This window comes from Myxine glutinosa, chromosome 6 (assembly GCF_964187855.1).
Source record: "Myxine glutinosa chromosome 6, kmMyxGlut1.1, whole genome shotgun sequence".
Taxonomy (NCBI): Eukaryota; Metazoa; Chordata; class Myxini; order Myxiniformes; family Myxinidae; genus Myxine; species Myxine glutinosa.
In genome coordinates this window covers 59,584,054-59,604,376 of record NC_136266.1, presented here as the reverse complement: position 1 = coordinate 59,604,376, position 20,323 = coordinate 59,584,054, and the positions used below count along the sequence as shown (strand labels likewise).

Genomic DNA, 20,323 nt, shown 5'->3' with positions numbered 1-20,323 from the left:
CACCATTATTCCAATCACAAATGAATACTATGCCATTAATATAACAAAATACAATGTTACAAACACTCGTGATGGAAAACGAATATAGACTCTGATCTGATATGATAACCAATACAGACAAATCAGCCAGCGAGCAAGGGCGGATACGAAACACTTCGTACAGATCTAAAGACAAAATCGTAATTGTATTGAGAAATTTATGAAACTTCCCCTACACCTTAGGACACCCGCTGGGAATCCAAAACGTTTCACAAAATATATATATTGTTACGTTTGTGGTTGTAGGAGATGAATTACCTGAGTGGTCAGGAATGTATAGTTTAGAATGGACCGTATGCCATGAAGACGAAGAATCTCTATATTAAGTAGGCCGACTGTGCGGTTAAGAGTGTTTGCATGTCGCCATATGGAGGGTGGTTTTGTGCAAGTTAAATAGGGCTTATGGTTAATAATCCCCAGTGTGTAACGCCTCCTGTAATTTTCCCTTTGTTCTTATAAAATTCACTCGGCCAGCCGTGCAATCGGCACATTGCCACAACCAAACCGACAAGCCCAACAGAAACCCAGCACATTTGCCGATCGGCAAGGGAACCCCACCCCCAAACATTCTCAATGGGTGTAAAGAAAGGCCGTGAGGCCCCGCCCCGAAGGGAACGATTGGTCATGGCCATGGACTGAAGTGTTAGGGCGTGAGGATTGGTTCGAGTGTGACGTCAACAAGAAGAGGGGAGGATGCATTTCCCCCTCTCTCACCCTCCTGGTTTTGAGTTGGTGGCGAGCGGACACGCTTTGTATGTCTCAAATTGAAGGTAATGGAGGAAGGAGCGAGGACATTTTTTTGGGGGAAGGGGGGAGGGGGGTGAGAGAGGAGGCAGATGGTGGCATAGAGCATTGTACTGTCAGTGAAGCAGTAGGTCAACATGAGAAGCAATGGAATGACGAGAGAGGGGATGCCACCTGCAAGTAAAAGGAGTGAGTAATGGATGGGGTTAATGGGGAAGAAAACATTTGCAGGTTGGGATGGGGGATGATATGAAATTGGAAGGCCCTGGAAGAGTTGTCTTGAACGGTCTTTGGAAAACAGTCCAACAAATGGAAGAAAAGAGGAGATGGACAGTAAGCCTGGTTTAACCAGGAGGGGATTACCAGAAGAATGCAATGTCTTCGAGATGCTTGGGTCGAGTCAGAGGGCTGAGAATGCGGAGATAGCAAGGATGGAGGGCAGATGGTAAAAAAAGACAGGTTGGCCCAGGAGATGTCATAGCCTCTCCTACTCCTACATCTGCTATTGTCATGGCATAGGTCATTGATACTCGTTATATCTTCAATGTTAAGAGATTTCACAATGATTCTTCAATCTTTATCTGTTCAAGCTCCATTATTAATTGTTGTTGTTTGATTTCATTTTTTTGCACTTGTTGCAGATTTTTCCCAACGATAAGGAACGCTTCAAACCAGCAGGAACTGGTTGATCGCTATGGACCTATGTTTGAGTTCGAGCAATGTCCACGTGCAAGGATATTCCGCCGGGATCAGGGCTCCATCACTGATGTAAACTCTATGCTCAAGATGATGAGGTGATGTTTGGCAGATGGTTCACCATAATCTTGCAAATGCCTGTTGGACCGTGGTTCATTTTTGATTTTGGCCAGCTGGTTGCATCACCAGTGAGGTCAGAGCAATTTGGCCAGTCTCTCCATTCCTACTTCTTTAATGACCCCAATTATTCCCAACTTCTTGGGTCGGCGAGGTAAAGTTTTTGGCCAAAGCTATTTTCACAAACTGGCTGGACAGACCTGACGTTTGGCCAGGGTTTGGCACACAATGGCCTGTTCTAGTGAAAGACATTGTGGGTTGTTTAACATCCCATAGCAAATGATTGCAGATGGGACATCTCTGAAAGACAGCATACATCCTGGTGCAAAGCCCCACTTGCAAAGTACCATGGTGACAGTTCATCGTCTGTCTTCCGATTTTGGTGAAAAAGCACAATTTTTGTCCCCCTCCCGTTTCAGGTACAATGATTTTCAACACGACCGACTATCGTTGTGCCCTCTCTGCAAACCGCATCCGAACGCCGAGTTGTCAATTGCCTCGCGCTCGGACTTGAACGCAGCCAATGGATCCTACCCGCTGCCCTTTCTTTCACAGCGGTGTCACGGGGCGACCGATGCCAAGGTAGCTTCCTCTCATTAAACCCCCTCTCGTTTTGATTTGCCACTTGCCTTCTCTCATTCATTATGAATCATTCCCTTTCCTAATCCCCCAGATCTCTTGGTCCGCTCTGCATCCGACACAGAATTTTCTTGCACAGTCCGGCCCAACGGCCGCACAACAACCGCCATTCCGCTGGTCAAGCTCTCCATACGCTCATTATCCCCACTTTGGACATCCTGACCTTTGGAACTTCTTTCCGGTGTTTATATCCTGGAATTGAGCTTTCTTTACTGAAATTTTACACAAATGGTTACTTTGTAGAATTTCTTTAAAGCGCACTTGCTCACATTTTTATGTTCTGAGATTCTCACACATTTTAAATATTTTTTCTGAGATTCTCACAGAAATAATAGATCCAAATGATCAACGGTGTAAATAATACACTTTTAACTTTTATGTTAGTGCAACAGTAAACAGACATAAGAAATTTCAAAAGTTGTGGTATTGTAGGGAATGAAATATTTTGAACTTTTATTTTTGTAGAAATTGCCAACCGGGGTGCATGGGGGAGCTATGTGCATGGGGGAGCTAGCTTTCAACAATTACTATGTCAGATCCGATGTACCATGCTCCGTTACAGAGCATCGGTGCTGCCGAAGCAGTTTCCTGGCAATAGTCATGCTTGGTGGTTTGCCATCCCTCTGCCAGCAGGAGTTAGGAAAGGAATTTGGAGTTTCTTAAGGGTTCCACGACAGCTCGCCCGCTCTTCGTGGAGGATACCGTCAAAACTTTAATATCCACCAGCAAACGGGACACCCCGTTTAATGTCCATCCGAGGGATGGCACACACGTTGATGAATCACCTGCATGTGAAACACTGGGGCGATAATTTATTGCTGGGCCGGGGTTCAAACCCAGGCTAGACGGCTGAGAGGCGAGTTTGCGTACCTCGAGGCCAACATCTCAGCTTGATGAGAATATTATCCAGTTCCGTCAAGTCATGGACAACTTCTGGTGATATTCATGGTCAGAGTTCTTCAAACATCCCTATCTTTTGGTAGAGACACACAAATTACTGATTAAATATGCATTGATATATACCAAACAATATGGAATTGGAAGACGAAGTGGCACGTGGCATTGCATTTTGGGGCTTGTGGACACTCCCCCTCCCCCCCCCCCCCCCCCAGTACACAAATGGGTCTTGACTCTCTGCCATCACCATTTTCTACTTTAAAACGAATTGTACTCTTCATTGGCACATTTGTAACGGAACATTACACACTTGTAACATTGCAGTGACCATAGTTGAGGCAAGCACAGAACTTCATGCCCCATTGCATTCTGGAATGTGGTAAAATTGACCTTTATTTGTTTCTCTTTTGGGAAAGAGAAGACCCAGGTTTGCATTTTCATTTCGGGAGGCCTGATTAGGAGCCACCCGTCTCGGTCCGCTTTCCACGCTGATACAGATGATGTTTACTCTGGGCCATTTTAAAATACCCATTGCAGCCTAGAGTTAAAAATATTTTATCATTAAGAAACCTGATTACAATGCTGCATCTACATGGTGATTGAACAAAAACAAAAAATTGAAATAAAAACCTCATGATTTATGCCTTGGTGTAATTATTACTTCCGCCACCGAAGGAGGATGGACGTTAAGTCGTCGTTGTCGTCTTCCCCCCCCCCCCCCTCCCCCTTCTGTTTGTCAGTGAACAGGATAACTTAAAAAGCTTGAATGGATTTGGATTAAATTTGGTGCACCTGCTGGATGTGACACAAATTCATTCGACTTTGGTGAAGATCCAGATCCGGATATTTTAATCATCAAGGGATTCTTCACCATTGAGAAATAGGGCCACATATTATATAAAACATGATATCTCAAAACGGTATGGACGGATTATGACAAAACTTGGTGGACGAGTTGATTAGGTGACGAGGACAAGCCGATTAGATTTTGGTTCACGTCTGAATCCAGATCCGGCCTATCAGTGGGGTACAAAACATAAACTGTTCAGCCTGGCAGAGGTATGCACTCCACCGAGTTCTGTTGTAATTTATCACATTTTAAAATAATGTTTACCAAAACTGTTCTTCAGTCACGTTTATTGAGAAGCTGTTTGGTTCTATGAACATGACATCATCTAAATTTCCCGACCCGGATCTCAGTCAACGGAGTATCTTCTCATCTAGACTTGGTTATGACAAACTTCCCTGCAAATGTCTGCTGCTCTTCTTCTGCTCCAATCGGTTCTTCTGATCATTTGCTTGTCAAAGTGGATATCTCTATGACCATTCTCAGAGAGCCTCCTCAGCGTCTACGAGTCTGGCATTTCGCTCAGGCCAACTGGCACGGTCTTCAAGCAGCCATCAATCATCTGGACTGGTCTCCCACCTCTACCGCCTCTGACATCAACTCATCCTGGTAATTCTTCCAAAGTAAACTGCTCTCTCTCATGCACAGATTTATCCCATCTCGTCTTCAGTTGTCACACCCTTCCTCCCATCCATGGTACATGGAATCTTTTGGTGAGGCTGTTGCCCTGAAGCAACTTGCCTTCACCTCCTGGAAGGCAAATCCAACGGAAGGCAATCTCATTTCCTTTCACAAAGCCCCAGAACAAGTGTGTGTCCACCCTCAGGAGAGCCAGGAAACAATATCTCTCACCTCTCAAGACTGAACTCTCAAACCTGTCTCCCTCTTCCAAATCCTGGTGGCGTCAGGTCAAATCTGTTTCTGGTGTTTATTCCCCCTCAATCCCCTCCTACCTCAAACGGCTACACAGTTGACACCACACGTGACAAAGCCGAATGCCTCAACTCTGTGTCTGCCTCAAAATCTTGTGTCCCAAACCCATCTCTCTCTGTACCCACCTTCCCCAGTCGCACCCAGCTGCTCCTCGACTATGTCCTTCTCTCCTGACAAGGTGGAGAAGTTTCTGTCAATCCTCGACTGATTCTGCAACTGGACCAGACGGCATCAGCCCACGGGTCCTAAAATCCTGCTCTGCCACTCTATTTCACCCTCTCTCAATTCTCTTCACCCTCTCTTTTGCTCAAGATCATCTGCCATCAGCTTGGAAATCAGCAAACATTACCGCTTTACACAAAAAGGTGCCAAAACAGATCCTTGCAACTACAGACCAATCGGCCTGCTCCCATTTATCAGCAAAGTCATGAAATCCATCATTGCTTCAGATATCAAATCTTTCCTCTTCTCGAATGGCTTGATCTCTGATCATCAATTTGGTTTCAGACCAGGTCACTCTACTCTGGACATGCTGTGTCTGCTGTCTCAACAATGGATGGAGGTCCTCAATGTCAAACAGGAAATTAGAGCTGTCTCCCTTGACATATCACGTGCCTTCGATACGGTCTGGCACCCCGCTCTGCTCACCAAACTCTCCTCCTATGGTATCCATGGAAATCTCCATGCATGGCTTGCGGACTTCCTCTCTGGACGTAGTCAACGTGTGGCCCTGAATGGGTTTCTCTCATTTCCCCTTCTTGTTCTGGCTGGAGTTCCCCAAGGCAGTGTTCTGGGCCCTGTGCTTTTTCTGGTCTTCATCAATGATCTCTCCAACTCTCTGGAAAATCCGCTCTATCTCTTTGCTGATGACTCCACTCTTTGCCGCTCCATTCCTCATCCCTCAGATCGGCAGTCTGCAGCCTCCTCACTCTCTGCAGACCTGAAAAAGATCACAAACTGGTCAAACAAGTGGAACATGTCTTTCAATCCTGACAAATCTCACACTCTCACTATGTCTCTCCGAAACGACCGACTGGACAACCCTCCCATCTACTTTCTGAACAATCCTCTCCAAAAAGTTCTGTCGCTCAAGCTTTTGGGTCTCACTATCTGCCACGATCTTTCTTGGGAAAACCACATTTCCAATCTGGCCTCCAAAGCCAGTCGCCGACTGGGCATCCTCCGTCGTGCGAAGTCCTTCCTTGGCACACCTCAGCTCCTCACCACATACAAGGCTTTCATCCGCAGCTCAATGGAATACTGTTCTCCCCTCTGGGCCGGTGCTCCTGCCTCACACCTAGCTCGACTTCACGCTGTTGAAACCAAAGCTTTCAGAATCATTGGAATCTCCCGCAATGAAGCCAAATCCTACAGCCTTTCACTCACTCACTCACTCACCGCAGGCAGGTTGGTGGTCTTTCTGTCTTCTACCGACTCCTCTCCGGCATAGCTCCCCCAGCTCTGTCCCCCAAATATTCCTACAGGTCGCACAAGATCTGCCTGCAACCCTCTTATGGTGAAACTGCCAAAATCAAGACTCTCTGCTCACCTTCACTCTTTCATTGCTCTTTTCTCCCACCTCTGGAACAAACTCCCTCACTCTCTTCAATCTCACTCCTCCCTCCAGGTCTTTAAAACAGCTGTTCATCACCAGCTCTTATCTTCCCCCATCCAAAACCTTGATCTTTTCTGTCCCCACTAATTCACCCCAGATACACTTTTTTGAAATACCGACTTCTTTACTGGAAGTCCTCGCAGTGCCCATGTGTTTTCTACCTCTCCCACCTCCTCCCCCGCCCCCCCCCCCCTTCCCATGCCCCGTGCCCCCAAGCCCTTTCCCTCCCACAGATCTCCCGATGTCCCTGCTCTCTGCTGTAGTACTTGTGTGCTTCCCTCTCTCTCCCCATCTTGTCTCCCGCTCCCTTTGTCATATGTTGTATGTGTCAGTTTGTTGTTATGTGATTAATGGTAAATCACCTTTCTAGATTTGGAGTCCCAATCAAACAGCACTGCCATCTTATCATCTTCCATATTTCCCTACCACATTTTATTTTTAAAATCCCCATTGATCCTACCTAACACTCTTGCATGTTTCTGTGTTTGCACCTCCTCCCTTCCCTTTTCCTGTTCATTCATTCCTTTGCTTTGTATCCCACTACCTATTCAGGTAATCTCCCATCCATGATCTTTTCTCCCTTCATTAACCCTCTGTAAACTCATTCCATTCCAGGTTATTGTGTTTCCTCCTCTCCCTCCATCCACCTTTTCCCATTGCTGTTTAATCCTCGGTTTTCTGTTTTCTTTGGGCCCCTTCTTACTGTGTTTGACTTTGTATCCTGCTTGTTCACCCTGTGACCTCGTCCCCAGTCGAGATTGCTCAAATTCTTCCTTTGTCTCTCTTTGCTTTGGTGTTGGTGTTTCCATGAGCCTCAACCTTGTAAAGAAAGAAAGACGTGTAGCAGACTTTATTTGGCACATTAATCTGTAAGATTAAGTGCATTTAAATTACTAGGGCATGCCCGTACTATATATATGCCCGTACTATATATCTATCTAAAATTATATCCCCCCCCCTCTATTTACATGAAATGGTTTGGTTCATTCGCAACGCCAAAGCGAACGGCGAACGGCTTGCGAGTACAGTGACAATCCCCCCCCCCCTCTATTTACATGAATGGTTTGGTCCATTCGCAACGACCACAGAACCCCCCCCTCATGCAATGGTTTGGTCCAAAGCGAACGGCTTCCGGAGTTTGGTAAAGCAATCGCCATCGCGTGCACAAACGCGCAGGAAAGCGAATGAATCGCAAATTCGTTTTTATTAGTGATACGAATTGAATTGGGAGAAATTGGGAGATGAATGAATTGGGAGAAATAATGCGCATAAGAAATCGAATTACGTACCGTAATGGCGGTCAGCTCGTAACGCGCTCAGCTCCGCTCGTGCTCGTCTCACATCGGCCACGCCTACGCAACAAAGCGTTCTGTGATTGGCTGCCGGAAAGCGTGCTGCCGGACAGTCGTCACTGTCCGGAAGTTCGCAAATCGCAGTTAGGATGAATCGTTTTAATTTAATCGCAGTTTGAATTCGTTTTAAAACATAGTTTAACGGCAACATAGTTTTCCAACGTGAAATAAATGAATACGCTGTCAAATGTGCCGTCCGAGGCAGAGTCCGATCGCCACGTTCGGCACACGTGATAGCTCGCTGCTCTCTGATTGGTTGAAGCGTTTTTTGGACATATCTCGGTAAGTACTTGTCCGATTAATATGAAACCTTGAAAAGGCACATCCTCGGGTCCCCAGCAATATACCTGGCAAGTTTCAAGTATATCGGACCCGTGGTTGTCGAGAAACAGCGGTCACAGACACACAGACACACAGACATACAGACACACAGACACACAGACACACAGACAGACACACAGAGATTGCTGGAATTATAGATAGATGGTCGTTATTTTTCTTTCGAAGGTGGACCCGGAGAGTTTTCCTGTTTTCTTCGTTAAAGCCACCCATACACAGAGACGATCCATCCATGAATTGCAAGCAATTACCATAACCTATTACATTGCCTTTATCACTAAAATGAATACCACCGATATGCATTCCAGGGAGACTTCAACTTGCTCAACTTCAAAACGTCATCCTGACAAATATCACACTCTCAAAGGACCGTTTGGCAAACTCTTCTAATTTCTTAACAATCCTCAAGAGGAAGTTCAGTTACTCAAACTCCTGCGTTTCACCAGCAGCCATGATCTTTCTTGGGCAAACCACGTTTCAAAGTTTTCCTCCATCAACTTGGCATCCTCATTTGAGCAATGTCCTTCCTTGGTACACCTGAGCTCCTATCTACCTACAAGGCTTTCATCCACAGCTTGTTGGAGTACTGCTGTCACCTATGGGCTGGCTCCCCTGCTTTACATGTTGCTCAGCTTGATGCCGTGGAAACAAGGCCTTTAAGATTATTGGAATCTCCCGTGATGAGCCTGAGTCTATAGGCCTATCACTTCGCCATCGCAGACAGGTTGTTGGTCTCTGTCTTCAACCACCTCCTTTCTGGTCTTGCACTCTCTGCTCTTTCCGTGCTTTTTCCACCTTCCTCCCTCCCCGGGTGTTTCTGCAGGACTCACATGGTCCACCATCAACCGCATTCTGGAGAAACTCCTGTTACGGATTCGTCACTTCTGTTGTTGTGGTTTTCATCCACTGTAAACATTTTTGGTTGCATGTACTATTATTGTTGTCGTTTAAGGGAAATAGAGATTACTATTTCAAAAGGTAAAAAAGTTAATGTTTTAAATGAAACCGGAACCTGACGACGACGAAGAGTAAGAGGAGGAAGAGAAGGCGGAGCGAGTGAGTCGGACAAGAAGCCGAGCTGCTTCAAGGTCCTGAGCAAACGTTGGCGAACGAGGGTCACGTGTGAACTTTGGGTTTCCTGGGAAAGGGATTCCTATGACAGAGTTGTTATCACTGTGACAGATAAACCTGCGTGACAGGTTTTGCGGTTGATTCCGACGAGAATCATCGGAGTGCCGTTACACCACGAGAACGGGCCGTTGGCCATTTTGACTCGCGCGCTTTGCGCATCGCTCAAGGTTTTTCACTTCGCTTCAGCCATTCTCACCGCATCCAGACGTTAATTTGGTGTGTGTGTGTAACGTGGCTTTTGAGTGGGAAATCTGCGGTTCGCCGATTGGGAGCCGTGGAACGTCCATACCCGAGGGTGTGATTTCCCAGTCGCCTGGAGGGCACCTTTGCGCAGCTTTGGCAGCGTGACTGTGACTGTCATCCGAACGGGATTCTGGTCTCGATTCGACATCGTTCTGACGATCACTGGAGCGGATTGACTTTGGCTTGATGCCGGAAGAGAGACATTGGGAATGTTCTTCTTTTCGCTCACTTGGAGCACAGTGAGTTATTTTGTACGAACCTGATGGTACCATCATAGGAAATATATATTGGTTGTACAATTGATTACTATTGTTGTTGTACTGTTATTCTTGTGTGATCTTAATACAATACTTGTTTGTTGGTAACAATTGGTGTGGTTTCACCATTGATCTTTGACATACAGAATAACACATCTTTCTGCCGTGACTCCTCTCGGGGCTCGGAGGTACACTGTAACCGGGGTTTGGGGAGGAGCACGTAACACTACCCAAATCCAGCATAACACAGCTCACCGTCACCCATTTGTTCCTCTTTTCCTGCCTGCAGAATCAATTTCCACATGCCTTTCAATCTCATTCTTCCCTCCACATCTTTAAGAAGGCTGTTCATCACCATCTCAAATCGCCCATTCAAAACCACGATCTTTTTTATCCTCCTTTACCCCAAAGCCCAACTCCTGCCAAATTTCCAGTTTTTTTTTCTTCCCGAGTTTATTTTGTAACCATCTTGTTCACCTATTTATTCCTCCCCAAATTCCTTATTTGTTCAACTCTTTGTCTTTCAACCCTGCTGTTGGTGCCCGCCCCTCCCCCCTCTTTCTACTGTTCCTTGTGCTCTGTTGCGTCCTGATCCAGTGTTCTCGCTCTTGCACGAGCCTTGACTTTGTATTCAAAAAAGGTTAAAAAAGAAAAGGAGAAAAACCATGATTGGGAGATGGACAACTCCATTAGACATAGTCCTCATCCTGATTCGAAGGTGCATCCATTGCACACATGGAAAACCCTGATCCATTGCCACTTACAGGAAGATATTCAAGTGATTCGTTGGCAAAGCCCATGTGACACACATCCAGTTGAGATGAGCTTGAAACGAATCTTAAACGCAGCTCCAAGCTCCAGCATCATTGATACAAATCGCCCAGTATTCCTTCGGTGTATGGCTTGGCTAAACGGACTCGATTTGACGATATGAAAAAACAAAAAACATTAATCCATTGGTTGTTGAGGCTTTTGTAGCTTTGCATTAATTTTAGACCAAAATGTGAAATTAGAATCATTGTGTTTACAGTACGCACATGAAAATTACCACAAGTACAGCACAGCAGGTTTTATTTTAAATTCATACAATATTTACACCAAGATAAATCGAAGGATGGATTAAACTTTAAGGGAGAGCACAAGGTTGGTGGAATTAAGAGCCAAGTAAATGTAAGGCAGGTAGACCTCAGGATTATTCTTCCATGCTGAGGACACAGTCATCTGTTCGGCAAGAGATGATGAAAACATGTGGAAAGGTAATCGACCAATAATAGTCACACAGCCTTCACTTCAATCAGAATCCCTTCCTTTGGTCCTTCCTGGCTGTTTTTGTCGATTCATATGCAGCATCTGGTTGCATCATTTTTTTCTGGATGTGTGGCTGTGCCCTGATGCAATGCCCCCCTGTTAAAGCAGCAAGCTGCAAGGGATGCAGCAAGCTGGTATTTATTTTGCCGACCTCAGAAGGATGACACGCCGAGTCAACCCATCTGGTGTTATTTCAACGGCACAACAGGGGCTCAAACTCGAGACCCTATGACCTTAAGCCAGCCACCTTAACCGTTAAACCAACACTTGGCTTGGTCCTTCCTGGTGGTTGCTCTTTAGTAAAATAATGGAAAGCTATCGTTTCTCACCTTCCTTTCCATCAACTCACGTATTGCTCAGTTATCTCTATTTATTCTCTTGGTTTCTCTGACACCTCAACCTTCAGTCCCTGGCCCTCTCCCTGTCCCGGTCTTTATTCCTTTTCCATTCTCTGACATCTTCTGTGTTGTTGTGGCGATTCTGATGAGGCCATTCCTTTTCTAGAACGTCTCTCGATCTCGCTTTGTTTGCTTGCTCACCTTCCTCAGTCCGTCTTCCCCTCTCGCTGCTCACCCTTCCTTTATCCCTTATTTTGCCATCGGACTCGAAAGCTCTCATGAAGTTCCTTCTTCTTCTTTCCCCACCGAATCTCTTAAACCCAAACCTCCCTTCACGTTCTCGTGCTGGCATCAAGATGGGTTCACGAAATGGACGATCTCGTCCTCCAAACCTCAGCTGGCCAGACTCCTTCTTGCCTCCAAGGCCTCCACCGAGACGTCTCGGAACCCAGCCAGTGAGAGTACGCCCAAGTTCCCAATCTATAAACACCTGGAAGCAAAATGAAAAATAACAGGAAAATGAGGAAGTTGAATGATGGAAATTGAGATATAATGGTACATTCCTGCTTCCATCACAACAATACTCAACACATGAACTGATCCACTCAAGTAAACTTATCACAGAAGGACGGACGGACGGAGGGATGGATGGACAACCCAAAAACATAATGCCTCTGCCCATAAAAATTCCACTATGGGGTATGTGTAGATGAGTGACAAAAAAATCTCAATTTAATCCATTTTAAATTCAGGCCCTAACACAACAAAATGTGAAAAAAGATAAGGGGTTTTAATACTTTCTGAAGGCACCGTATGTAAATGGGCTGCGGCTCGAGGCCAATATTAAGAACCAGCATGGCCACAAGAGGAGGCCTTAATGACTTTAAACGGGGTGTGATTGTTGGTTCATGCTTGCCAGGGGCTTCAGTTGAAAAGGCTGTGGAAATTAACATTTCACGAGAAACTGTTTTGATGGTGATGTCAGCCAGAAAAAAAAGAAAGACATCGAAGGGCAACAGTGGGCGGAAGCGAATACTTGCCAAATGTGATGCACGGGCATTAGTCCAGACTTCGAGGTAAAACAGGAGAGCAATGGTGGACAAACTTTGTGCAGAGTTCAATGTGGGCGTTAACGTCAAACGGTTAGAAGGGAACTTTAAAGGACGGGATACTATAGCCGGGTTACTAGGCACAAACCGCTCATAACACCTGGCAACACCAGTTAGCATATACCATTGACTGCCAAGCAGTGGAGGAATGCGATATGATCTGTGGTGTCGTGTTCTCGAGGAATGGGAGGGTGCATTTGTGGTGACAGCCTAAGGAGCTACAGCCCTGAGTGCCTGGTTCCAACAGTAAAAGGTTCCGGCAGTTCCATAATGGTGTGCGATGCATTTTCATGGCATGGCTTGAGTCCACTCATTCCATTAAAAGGCAGGGTTGATGCAGAACACAATGTTACCATCCTGAGCGATATCACCGGGTGGTTTGAGGAGCACAAGGACAAACTTACCCATCTTCCATGGCCCTCCCCATTGCCACACCTCAATCCCATAGAGCATTTGTGGGACTGTCTGGAGAGGCACCTCAATCATACTGACATGAATTGGAGGACTTACTTTTGGAAGAATGGTGCCACATTCCTGCAAAACAATTCAGAGCCGTTGTTGACTCCATACCAAGTTATATCCACGTCCTTCTGGATATAAAAGGAATAGTAGAAAGAGGGGTAACATCAACAGCAGGGATGAAGGATGAAATAGAGGGAGACTTGGACAAACAATGAATGAGAGGTAGGGGAGGATGCATGGGGTGGACAAAATGGATACAGAAGCAAACACTCAAGAAGGAACACTGGGGTTTTGGAAGGAAGTGGGTTTGGGGTGGGAGTACAGGGTGAGGAGGGAGGAGGGGGTAATGTTAAATGGGGGGTAGAAAAGATCATGGTTTTAGATTGGGTAAGATCTGAGATGGTGGTGAAATGCTGTCTTCAAGACTTTGAGGGAAGAATGAGATTTAAGAGGACAAGGAAGTTGATTCCACATGTGGGGGAAAAAGAGGAACAAACGAGCAGAGGTGAGCAGTGATCCTGAATTTAGGTAGTTTCACCAGAAGGGGGTTGATTGTTGGCTGCATGTGTCCTGCAGAAACTTGAGGGGTGGTTGGGGGAAAGAGCACAGAAAGAGCAGAGGGTGCAAGATCCGAAAGGAGGCGGTAGAAGAAGACCTGTCTAACGTAAAAGCAACAAACTCCGCTTCATCACAGGAGATTCCAATAATCTTGAAGGACTTGGTTTCTATGGCATAAATCTGAGCAACATGTGAGGCAGGGGCGCTGGTCTGGAGGGCAGAGCAGTACTCCATCATCTTGCAGATGAAAGCCTTGTAGGTGGACAGGAGTTCAGGTGGGCCAAGGAACGACTTTGTACGACAGAGGATGCCCAACCGACTGGCTTTGGAGGCCAAAGTTGAAATGTGGTTTGCCCACAAAAAATCATAGCTGATAATGAGACCCAAGAGTTTGAATAACTGAACTTCAAGAGGACTGTTAAGAAAGTAGATGTGAGAGCTTGCCATGTGGTCCGTTTGGAGAGAGAGAGAGGGAGACAGTGGCTCTTACCTTTCGGATATGAAACAATTCTCTCAAATGCGCAAAATGAAAGAGCAAATATGTTTAACATGCAGTCCATGTGTCATGTCATTACCATGCCCCGTGTTAGTAATGGCATTACATTATTTTGTCACAAATAAACCTCCCCCCACCTCTCCACATAGAGATGAGCACAATGCACCCACGGCTGAGAATACTTTTAAGTGCCCCCTATTCCCAGTAAGCTGGTACTCATTTGTCCAACCTCGGAAGAATGACAGGCTGAGTCAACGAACCGGCACAACAGGGACTCAAACACAAGACCCGATATCTTAAGCAAACACCAAGCTTTCTCAAGTATTTAATATGCTGCAGAATGCCGTACCATCACACCATCGATGATCATGTGGTTTCCATGGTGACAAACCCTTTCAGCAATCTCCCTGTCGTAGAACTCCACAAAAGCATAGCACTTTGATGTTCCGGTCACCACATCCCGCACGAGGCGTGTGGAACGAATCAAACCCCAAACTGACAATGACGCTCGCAAGCTGTCCTCAGTTGTTTGGGGAGACAGCCGACCAATAAAGAGTGTCCGAGAAGGATCCCCTTGGACTCCCTGAATGTGGAGTTTAGGGGTTGGGGATTTCAAGTGACATCAGTTATCCAATTAAATACAATAATCATTTCATTTTCAGACACAAGAACTGCAGCGTTCAGAAATCATTATAACCTTTTGTGATTTGGTTAGGGGGATTTTGGGTGGCATTGAATTTTCATTAGTAGCATTTTATTGTCCATCCCGAGTTACCTCGACGGCATTAACAGTCAACCACAAGGTGTCGACTGGCATTCATTTGCAGACCGGACTCGGCAGAACATGCAGAATGCATCTCCCTGAAGGTCATTAATGAAGCAGCTGGGTTTTTAACCAAGTCTGATATGATAGCGACACAAAATCATACATGCAGTAACAATTCTCAAAGCAATAGAAAAATCGCATCTGATTCAGTGTGAATGAAGCGGTTCAGTTTGGCATTTTTAATATGAAATCGGCAAAGCCTAGATACGAATGAAACCCTTGAGAACCCCCGATAATTACTTTAGAAACCACTAGAATTACTCTTTAGAACCCACTAGAATTATTATTTAGAAACCACAAGAATTACCCTTCAGAACCCCTAGCATTACATTTAAGAACACTCTAGAACTACCCTTTATAACCCACTAGCATTACCCTTTAGAACCCACTAGAATTAAACATGGTGGGCTAAAAAGGTTTTTCTTCATTTTTGATGGAGGGGTGGCAGGAAGGAGAGCCAATTATTATTATTGAAGTGACTTCACCGCTTAAATATATGTAAATGTACATGAAAGAAGCACACAAATAACAACAACAACAACCACAGTCGATCAGAGTTAACCCAAGCATTCCATGCTGTGAGACCCGTGCTCACGGTTAACAGAGCTCTTCAGGTAACAGTTCCAGTGCTCGATTATGCCAACATTTTGCTTTCAAACTCACAATGAGAAACATCATGACCATTCTATAGCACATCCGATTCATGTACGAACACGCATTGCGACTGCACACGCTTGCAATATACTGGAATTGCTTCATTTCGTGTGACAGGAAAATATCCGAGTTATTTTCCGAGTTGACAGACAAATCTGCCTCGACTCAGACTCGGAAGAGCAACTCCCAGAGTTTGAGTTCAGGAACTCGGTTTGGGTCCAACACTAATACATACCACTACATCTTTACAAAGTGAGAGGAGGTGAAGGTGCTTGCCGATCGTGAATGAAAAGTGAAATCATGAATGAAATGCTCCTCGAGGGCCACCTTCACCTAGCTGTGGCTGCCCAAGTTGTAATAGAGAGTTCCTCAGGAACCTGCGGCTGTAACTTTATCAGAATCTATCCAGAGCCTGTGATTGCGTACTTGAAACTATATTTGCCGGTGTATGCCGAAAGACCGACTCTGAAGACTATTTTCTTCGTCAGTGTATAAACCTTCAATTTTCTGTTGCTCAGCTTTTGCAGGAGCCTGCATATTGAAAATGAAGCATATCCCTGAGCTTTAGTCACTCCATAAAATACAAAGTGCCTGCGGTGAGAGAGCAGCAATACCTTACACAGTACTGAAGGAATACACACCTTGTTCGGCTTGTATCGTGCTTGTATGGCCCGGGCTATTCCTTGATCGTGTGGTTTGTCATCTGTTCCATCGATGCTGCCTGCTCGGAGTGGATTGTACGTCCTTGCTATGGGAGACCAGCTTTCAATGTCCTCTTTCATTCTCAAAGAGAAAACAGCACTAGGAAAATAAAAAGAAAGAAAAGGTAGCAATACGAGTAAAACAGACAAATAACAACCTTTACAAAGGTTATAGAGACCACCAAATACGACATTTTAGATTCATGAAAATTTGTTTGTTTTTTAACTCACAGGTAATGTGCTTCCACCAGGCTGGTGCAGTTGGAGAATGTTTACTTGTACAGGAATTTTAAAAAACATTAGACAGAACTAGAAATGATGGGGCGATCGCCATAATGTACGACAACGTGTGCACGATCAGGAATTGTGAGACTTTCAAGGTTTCACAATCCCTGCTCACAGACAGGGGTGAAAACATAACCTCCATCCACTTTCGGTGGTGGAGGTGATACCTCACCTAGTTATTCAGGTACTAATTGATCTACATACAAACTTACTCTCCATCTCATCATCTTGGTATCAGGTATACGAAACATTAATTACTTCTGCCACCAAAGGTGGACAGAGGCTACATTTTCATCCCAGTTTCTCTGTCTGTTAGCACGATATCTGAGGAAGTTGTGGACATATTCAGACAAAACTTGGTGGACAGGTTGGGCATGTGACATGGACGAGTTTTTTTAGAAATTTTGGTGAAAAAAAACAGAAAAAAAGATTTTTTAAAAAGTGATTCTTCACCATAGAGTGAATGAGCAAAAACGATTTATAGAATCAAATAAGCTGGACGTCCTGTCTGCTTGGAACAGTTAGTGGACGTTAAAGATCCCACGGTGTTTTTCATGAAGAATAGGTGAGTTATCACTGAAAGTCTGAACAAATTAAAAAAAATTAACAAAAATCGATTCCAGTTGAACATCAGGACTGGCCAGCCGGTTCGTGAATGACTAACGCCAAAAGGACAAGAATGAAGACAGTTCCAAGGTGAGGAATGATGAAATGAATGAACACTCATGGACAGCACATACACTTTTTGCCGAGATCCTTAAATAGACATCACAATCACTACAAATGTAAATAATAACCAATCCATACCCACGCAACCGACCAATCCTGTCAATCCATATCAATATCCATGTACATTGTACCCCTCCAATCCCATTGCTTACACTTACAGGTAAGTACCTATCCAATTCTACTTCAACATATCCACTGTTTCTGCTGCCACTACCTTTCCAGGCAAACAATTCCGTACAATAACGTCAACATGTGTGCAAATGAATCCTTATGTAAGTACAATACCTTCAGCAACATCAACACGATTGACAAAACCATTATCCCACCGGATACAGCGGATGAGACATATTACCTTTAATTTGTGGAGAAAAAGGAAGTGACGTTATATTTGTTCCTGGTTACTTTGGTTATATAATTTTAAATTTGGTACGACATAAGAAGTTATCATTGTAATCATAGATTAATCCTTATTTCCGACTTGCAATTAGCGAATCACAGAGCAGTGAAAGAGAGAGAGGAAAAAAAGGCCGACGACCCACAGCCGTGCTAATACAAGTACGTATATCTAAAATTAATTTAAAATAGCTTTCACTTGATATAACAACTAAACACAAATATAATACAAATAATTTCAAACAGTAATCTTAACTTTAAGCATAGATGATGTAATTAAAAATAAAATCAAAACAATACAGTACATTTCTTCATAAAGGAATAAGGTGGTGAGCGTACATCGCTTAAAGTTATGGTGATTATACACCCTAGAAACTTGAACCACCCAACGTATTTGTAGATGTATTTTTGTAAATATTAGTTGTACCAGCAAGGTTGTATTTATAATGAGGTGCAGATCTTTGTTTTTTTTTTATTTTACACACTTAGAACACGTCACCATTGGCTCATTCACATTGAGACGTGATGTCGATTTAAATCACATGACATCACGAGGTACGTCATTACGGCTGGGGTAAAGTAAAGGTAGCTTGGTTGATTTTATAGTCTAGTAGGAAGACTAGGTCCCCCTGCATCCCCCGGAGATATACTTCTAATCAGTGTTTCTAGATTGGAAAAAATGTGTAGAAAATGACTAGCTATGGCCCCAAGCTGAAAAAATGTCCCACATACCATTTTTATGCAAATTACTGCTGCAAATTTTATGCAAAATTATGCAAATTTTATGCAAATTTTTGATGAGGAGTAGAGTTGAGGGGTCTTTGAGGGCTTCATCGAGGTGCTCTCGGTTGCAAGACTGGGTCATTCTGAGAAGCACAGCAGGGTCAGAGATCATGATGTTCTCCTCCTCAGTGAATCTCTCCATCAACAGCCTCTCCATTGCCTCACACACTGTTTTGAGGCAAAAGAGGGACTTTGCGTAGGCCTTTCCACTGAGAACACCTTTGAGAGATCCACTTGTTACTAGTTGTGCCTCAAAGAGAATCTCTGCATATCCAGAACCACGCATCTTGTGTCCAGTGAGCATCCCGATGTAGTTCATGGATGTGTGGAAGGGTCCAATCGTTACTACATGACTAGCAAATTCATTTGGCCAGCGCCAGATGATGGGAAGGGCTTTCATGCAGACACCCAGATCAAATGTATTCAGGACCCATCTCTGACCCACCTCAGCAGTTGCTGCCTCGGAACGCTTCAGTAGCTCACGAACAACTGCGTTGTCTGTGATCGGTTGGTGGATAGGCGTGCAGTAGTCGACTGTTGATTTGCTGGGTGGGGGAGAACCAGTTGCAGAGGTGAAACCCCCTAGCCCAGGCACAGGCTGCAGGCCATTGCCATGCCATGCAGGCACCAGGCACAGACCGATCACAGACAACGCAGTTGTTCGTGAGCTACTGAAGCGTTCCGAGGCAGCAACTGCTGAGGTGGGTCAGAGATGGGTCCTGAATACATTTGATCTGGGTGTCTGCATGAAAGCCCTTCCCATCATCTGGCGCTGGCCAAATGAATTTGCTAGTCATGTAGTAACGATTGGACCCTTCCACACATCCATGAACTACATCGGGATGCTCACTGGACACAAGATGCGTGGTTCTGGATATGCAGAGATTCTCTTTGAGGCACAACTAGTAACAAGTGGATCTCTCAAAGGTGTTCTCAGTGGAAAGGCCTACGCAAAGTCCCTCTTTTGCCTCAAAACAGTGTGTGAGGCAATGGAGAGGCTGTTGATGGAGAGATTCACTGAGGAGGAGAACATCATGATCTCTGACCCTGCTGTGCTTCTCAGAATGACCCAGTCTTGCAACCGAGAGCACCTCGATGAAGCCCTCAAAGACCCCTCAACTCTACTCCTCATCAAAAATTTGCATAAAATTTGCATAATTTTGCATAAAATTTGCAGCAGTAATTTGCATAAAAATGGTATGTGGGACATTTTTTCAGCTTGGGGCCATAGCTAGTCATTTTCTACACATTTTTTCCAATCTAGAAACACTGATTAGAAGTATATCTCCGGGGGGTGCAGGGGGACCTAGTCTTCCTACTAGACTATTACGTCTTTCCACAATACACTCGTTTACTCACATTTCAGGATAGGCAGCACCCCCGGTAGCCGGTTGTGCAATTGAGTAATTCCTTATGGATGGGATAATTCCCCTAGAATTGGCGTATTTTGGTAAGACTTGTAATTAGAGTACCTGTATATACAGTTACGACTGACGTGTCCGAAAAATTCTGGTCACGTGGTCCGTGCACGCCATTTTGTCATATTAGCCTTCCCCCCTCAAACCCCCATGAAAAAAGGTTGTAATTGATCCAGCAAATTCTCCATTTCATCAATATCAAAATTGATGATCTTGATCAAATCTCGGGTCAATAGGATGAAAAATGATGGGTTTTCAGATGAAAAATTATGATTTTGGAAGCTTGACCTTGAGTTGACCTCAAAAATAGTTGGTTTCCCAATTTAGTGACTCAATGTGCAAATGCTGTTCAATTTCCAAGTCAATCGGATAAAAATTGACGGGTTTTCAGATGAAAATGGATGATTTTGGAAG

The 20,323-nt window shown here is 44.7% G+C and overlaps 2 protein-coding genes across 3 annotated transcripts in view; one reads left to right on the top strand and one right to left on the bottom strand.

Moving 5' to 3' along the window:
- Positions 1–3,773, top strand: part of PLBD2 (phospholipase B domain containing 2) — a 75,736-nt gene extending 71,963 nt beyond the window's left edge. The window contains exons 10-12 of the mRNA XM_068120122.2: positions 1,425–1,577; positions 2,016–2,178; positions 2,270–3,773. Of these exons, the coding sequence (XP_067976223.2) occupies positions 1,425–1,577; positions 2,016–2,178; positions 2,270–2,437 (484 nt within the window). The 3' untranslated portion in view covers positions 2,438–3,773. The remainder of the gene's footprint in view (positions 1–1,424; positions 1,578–2,015; positions 2,179–2,269) is intronic.
- A 7,130-nt stretch (positions 3,774–10,903) lies between these two features.
- SNRNP35 (small nuclear ribonucleoprotein U11/U12 subunit 35) lies at positions 10,904–17,878 on the bottom strand. Of its 2 annotated transcripts, none has more exons than XM_068120141.2 (4): positions 17,668–17,878; positions 16,242–16,401; positions 14,470–14,703; positions 10,904–11,985 (listed from the first exon to the last, which is right to left on the bottom strand). In XM_068120141.2, the coding sequence occupies exons 2-4, from the start codon at positions 16,380–16,382 to the stop codon at positions 11,560–11,562; spliced, it is 801 nt and encodes a 266-aa protein (XP_067976242.1). In that variant the 5' UTR covers positions 16,383–16,401; positions 17,668–17,878; the 3' UTR covers positions 10,904–11,559. The 2 variants fall into 2 exon arrangements, with proteins under 2 accessions (XP_067976242.1, XP_067976241.1); XM_068120140.2 differs by having other exon boundaries at positions 17,601–17,678.
- Positions 17,879–20,323: the final 2,445 nt, after the last annotated feature.

Bases quoted from the DNA above. Each gene is read 5' to 3' on its own strand.
- SNRNP35 (XM_068120141.2), bottom strand. From the start codon at position 16,382: ATGAAAGAGGACATTGAAAGCTGGTCTCCCATAGCAAGGACGTACAAT. The intron at 14,704-16,241 runs GTGTGTATTCCT...CTCCACATTCAG, and splicing joins CACGATACAAGCCGAACAAG to GGAGTCCAAGGGGATCCTTC. The intron at 11,986-14,469 runs GTACGGCATTCT...TTTTGCTTCCAG, and splicing joins TGATCATCGATGGTGTGATG to GTGTTTATAGATTGGGAACT.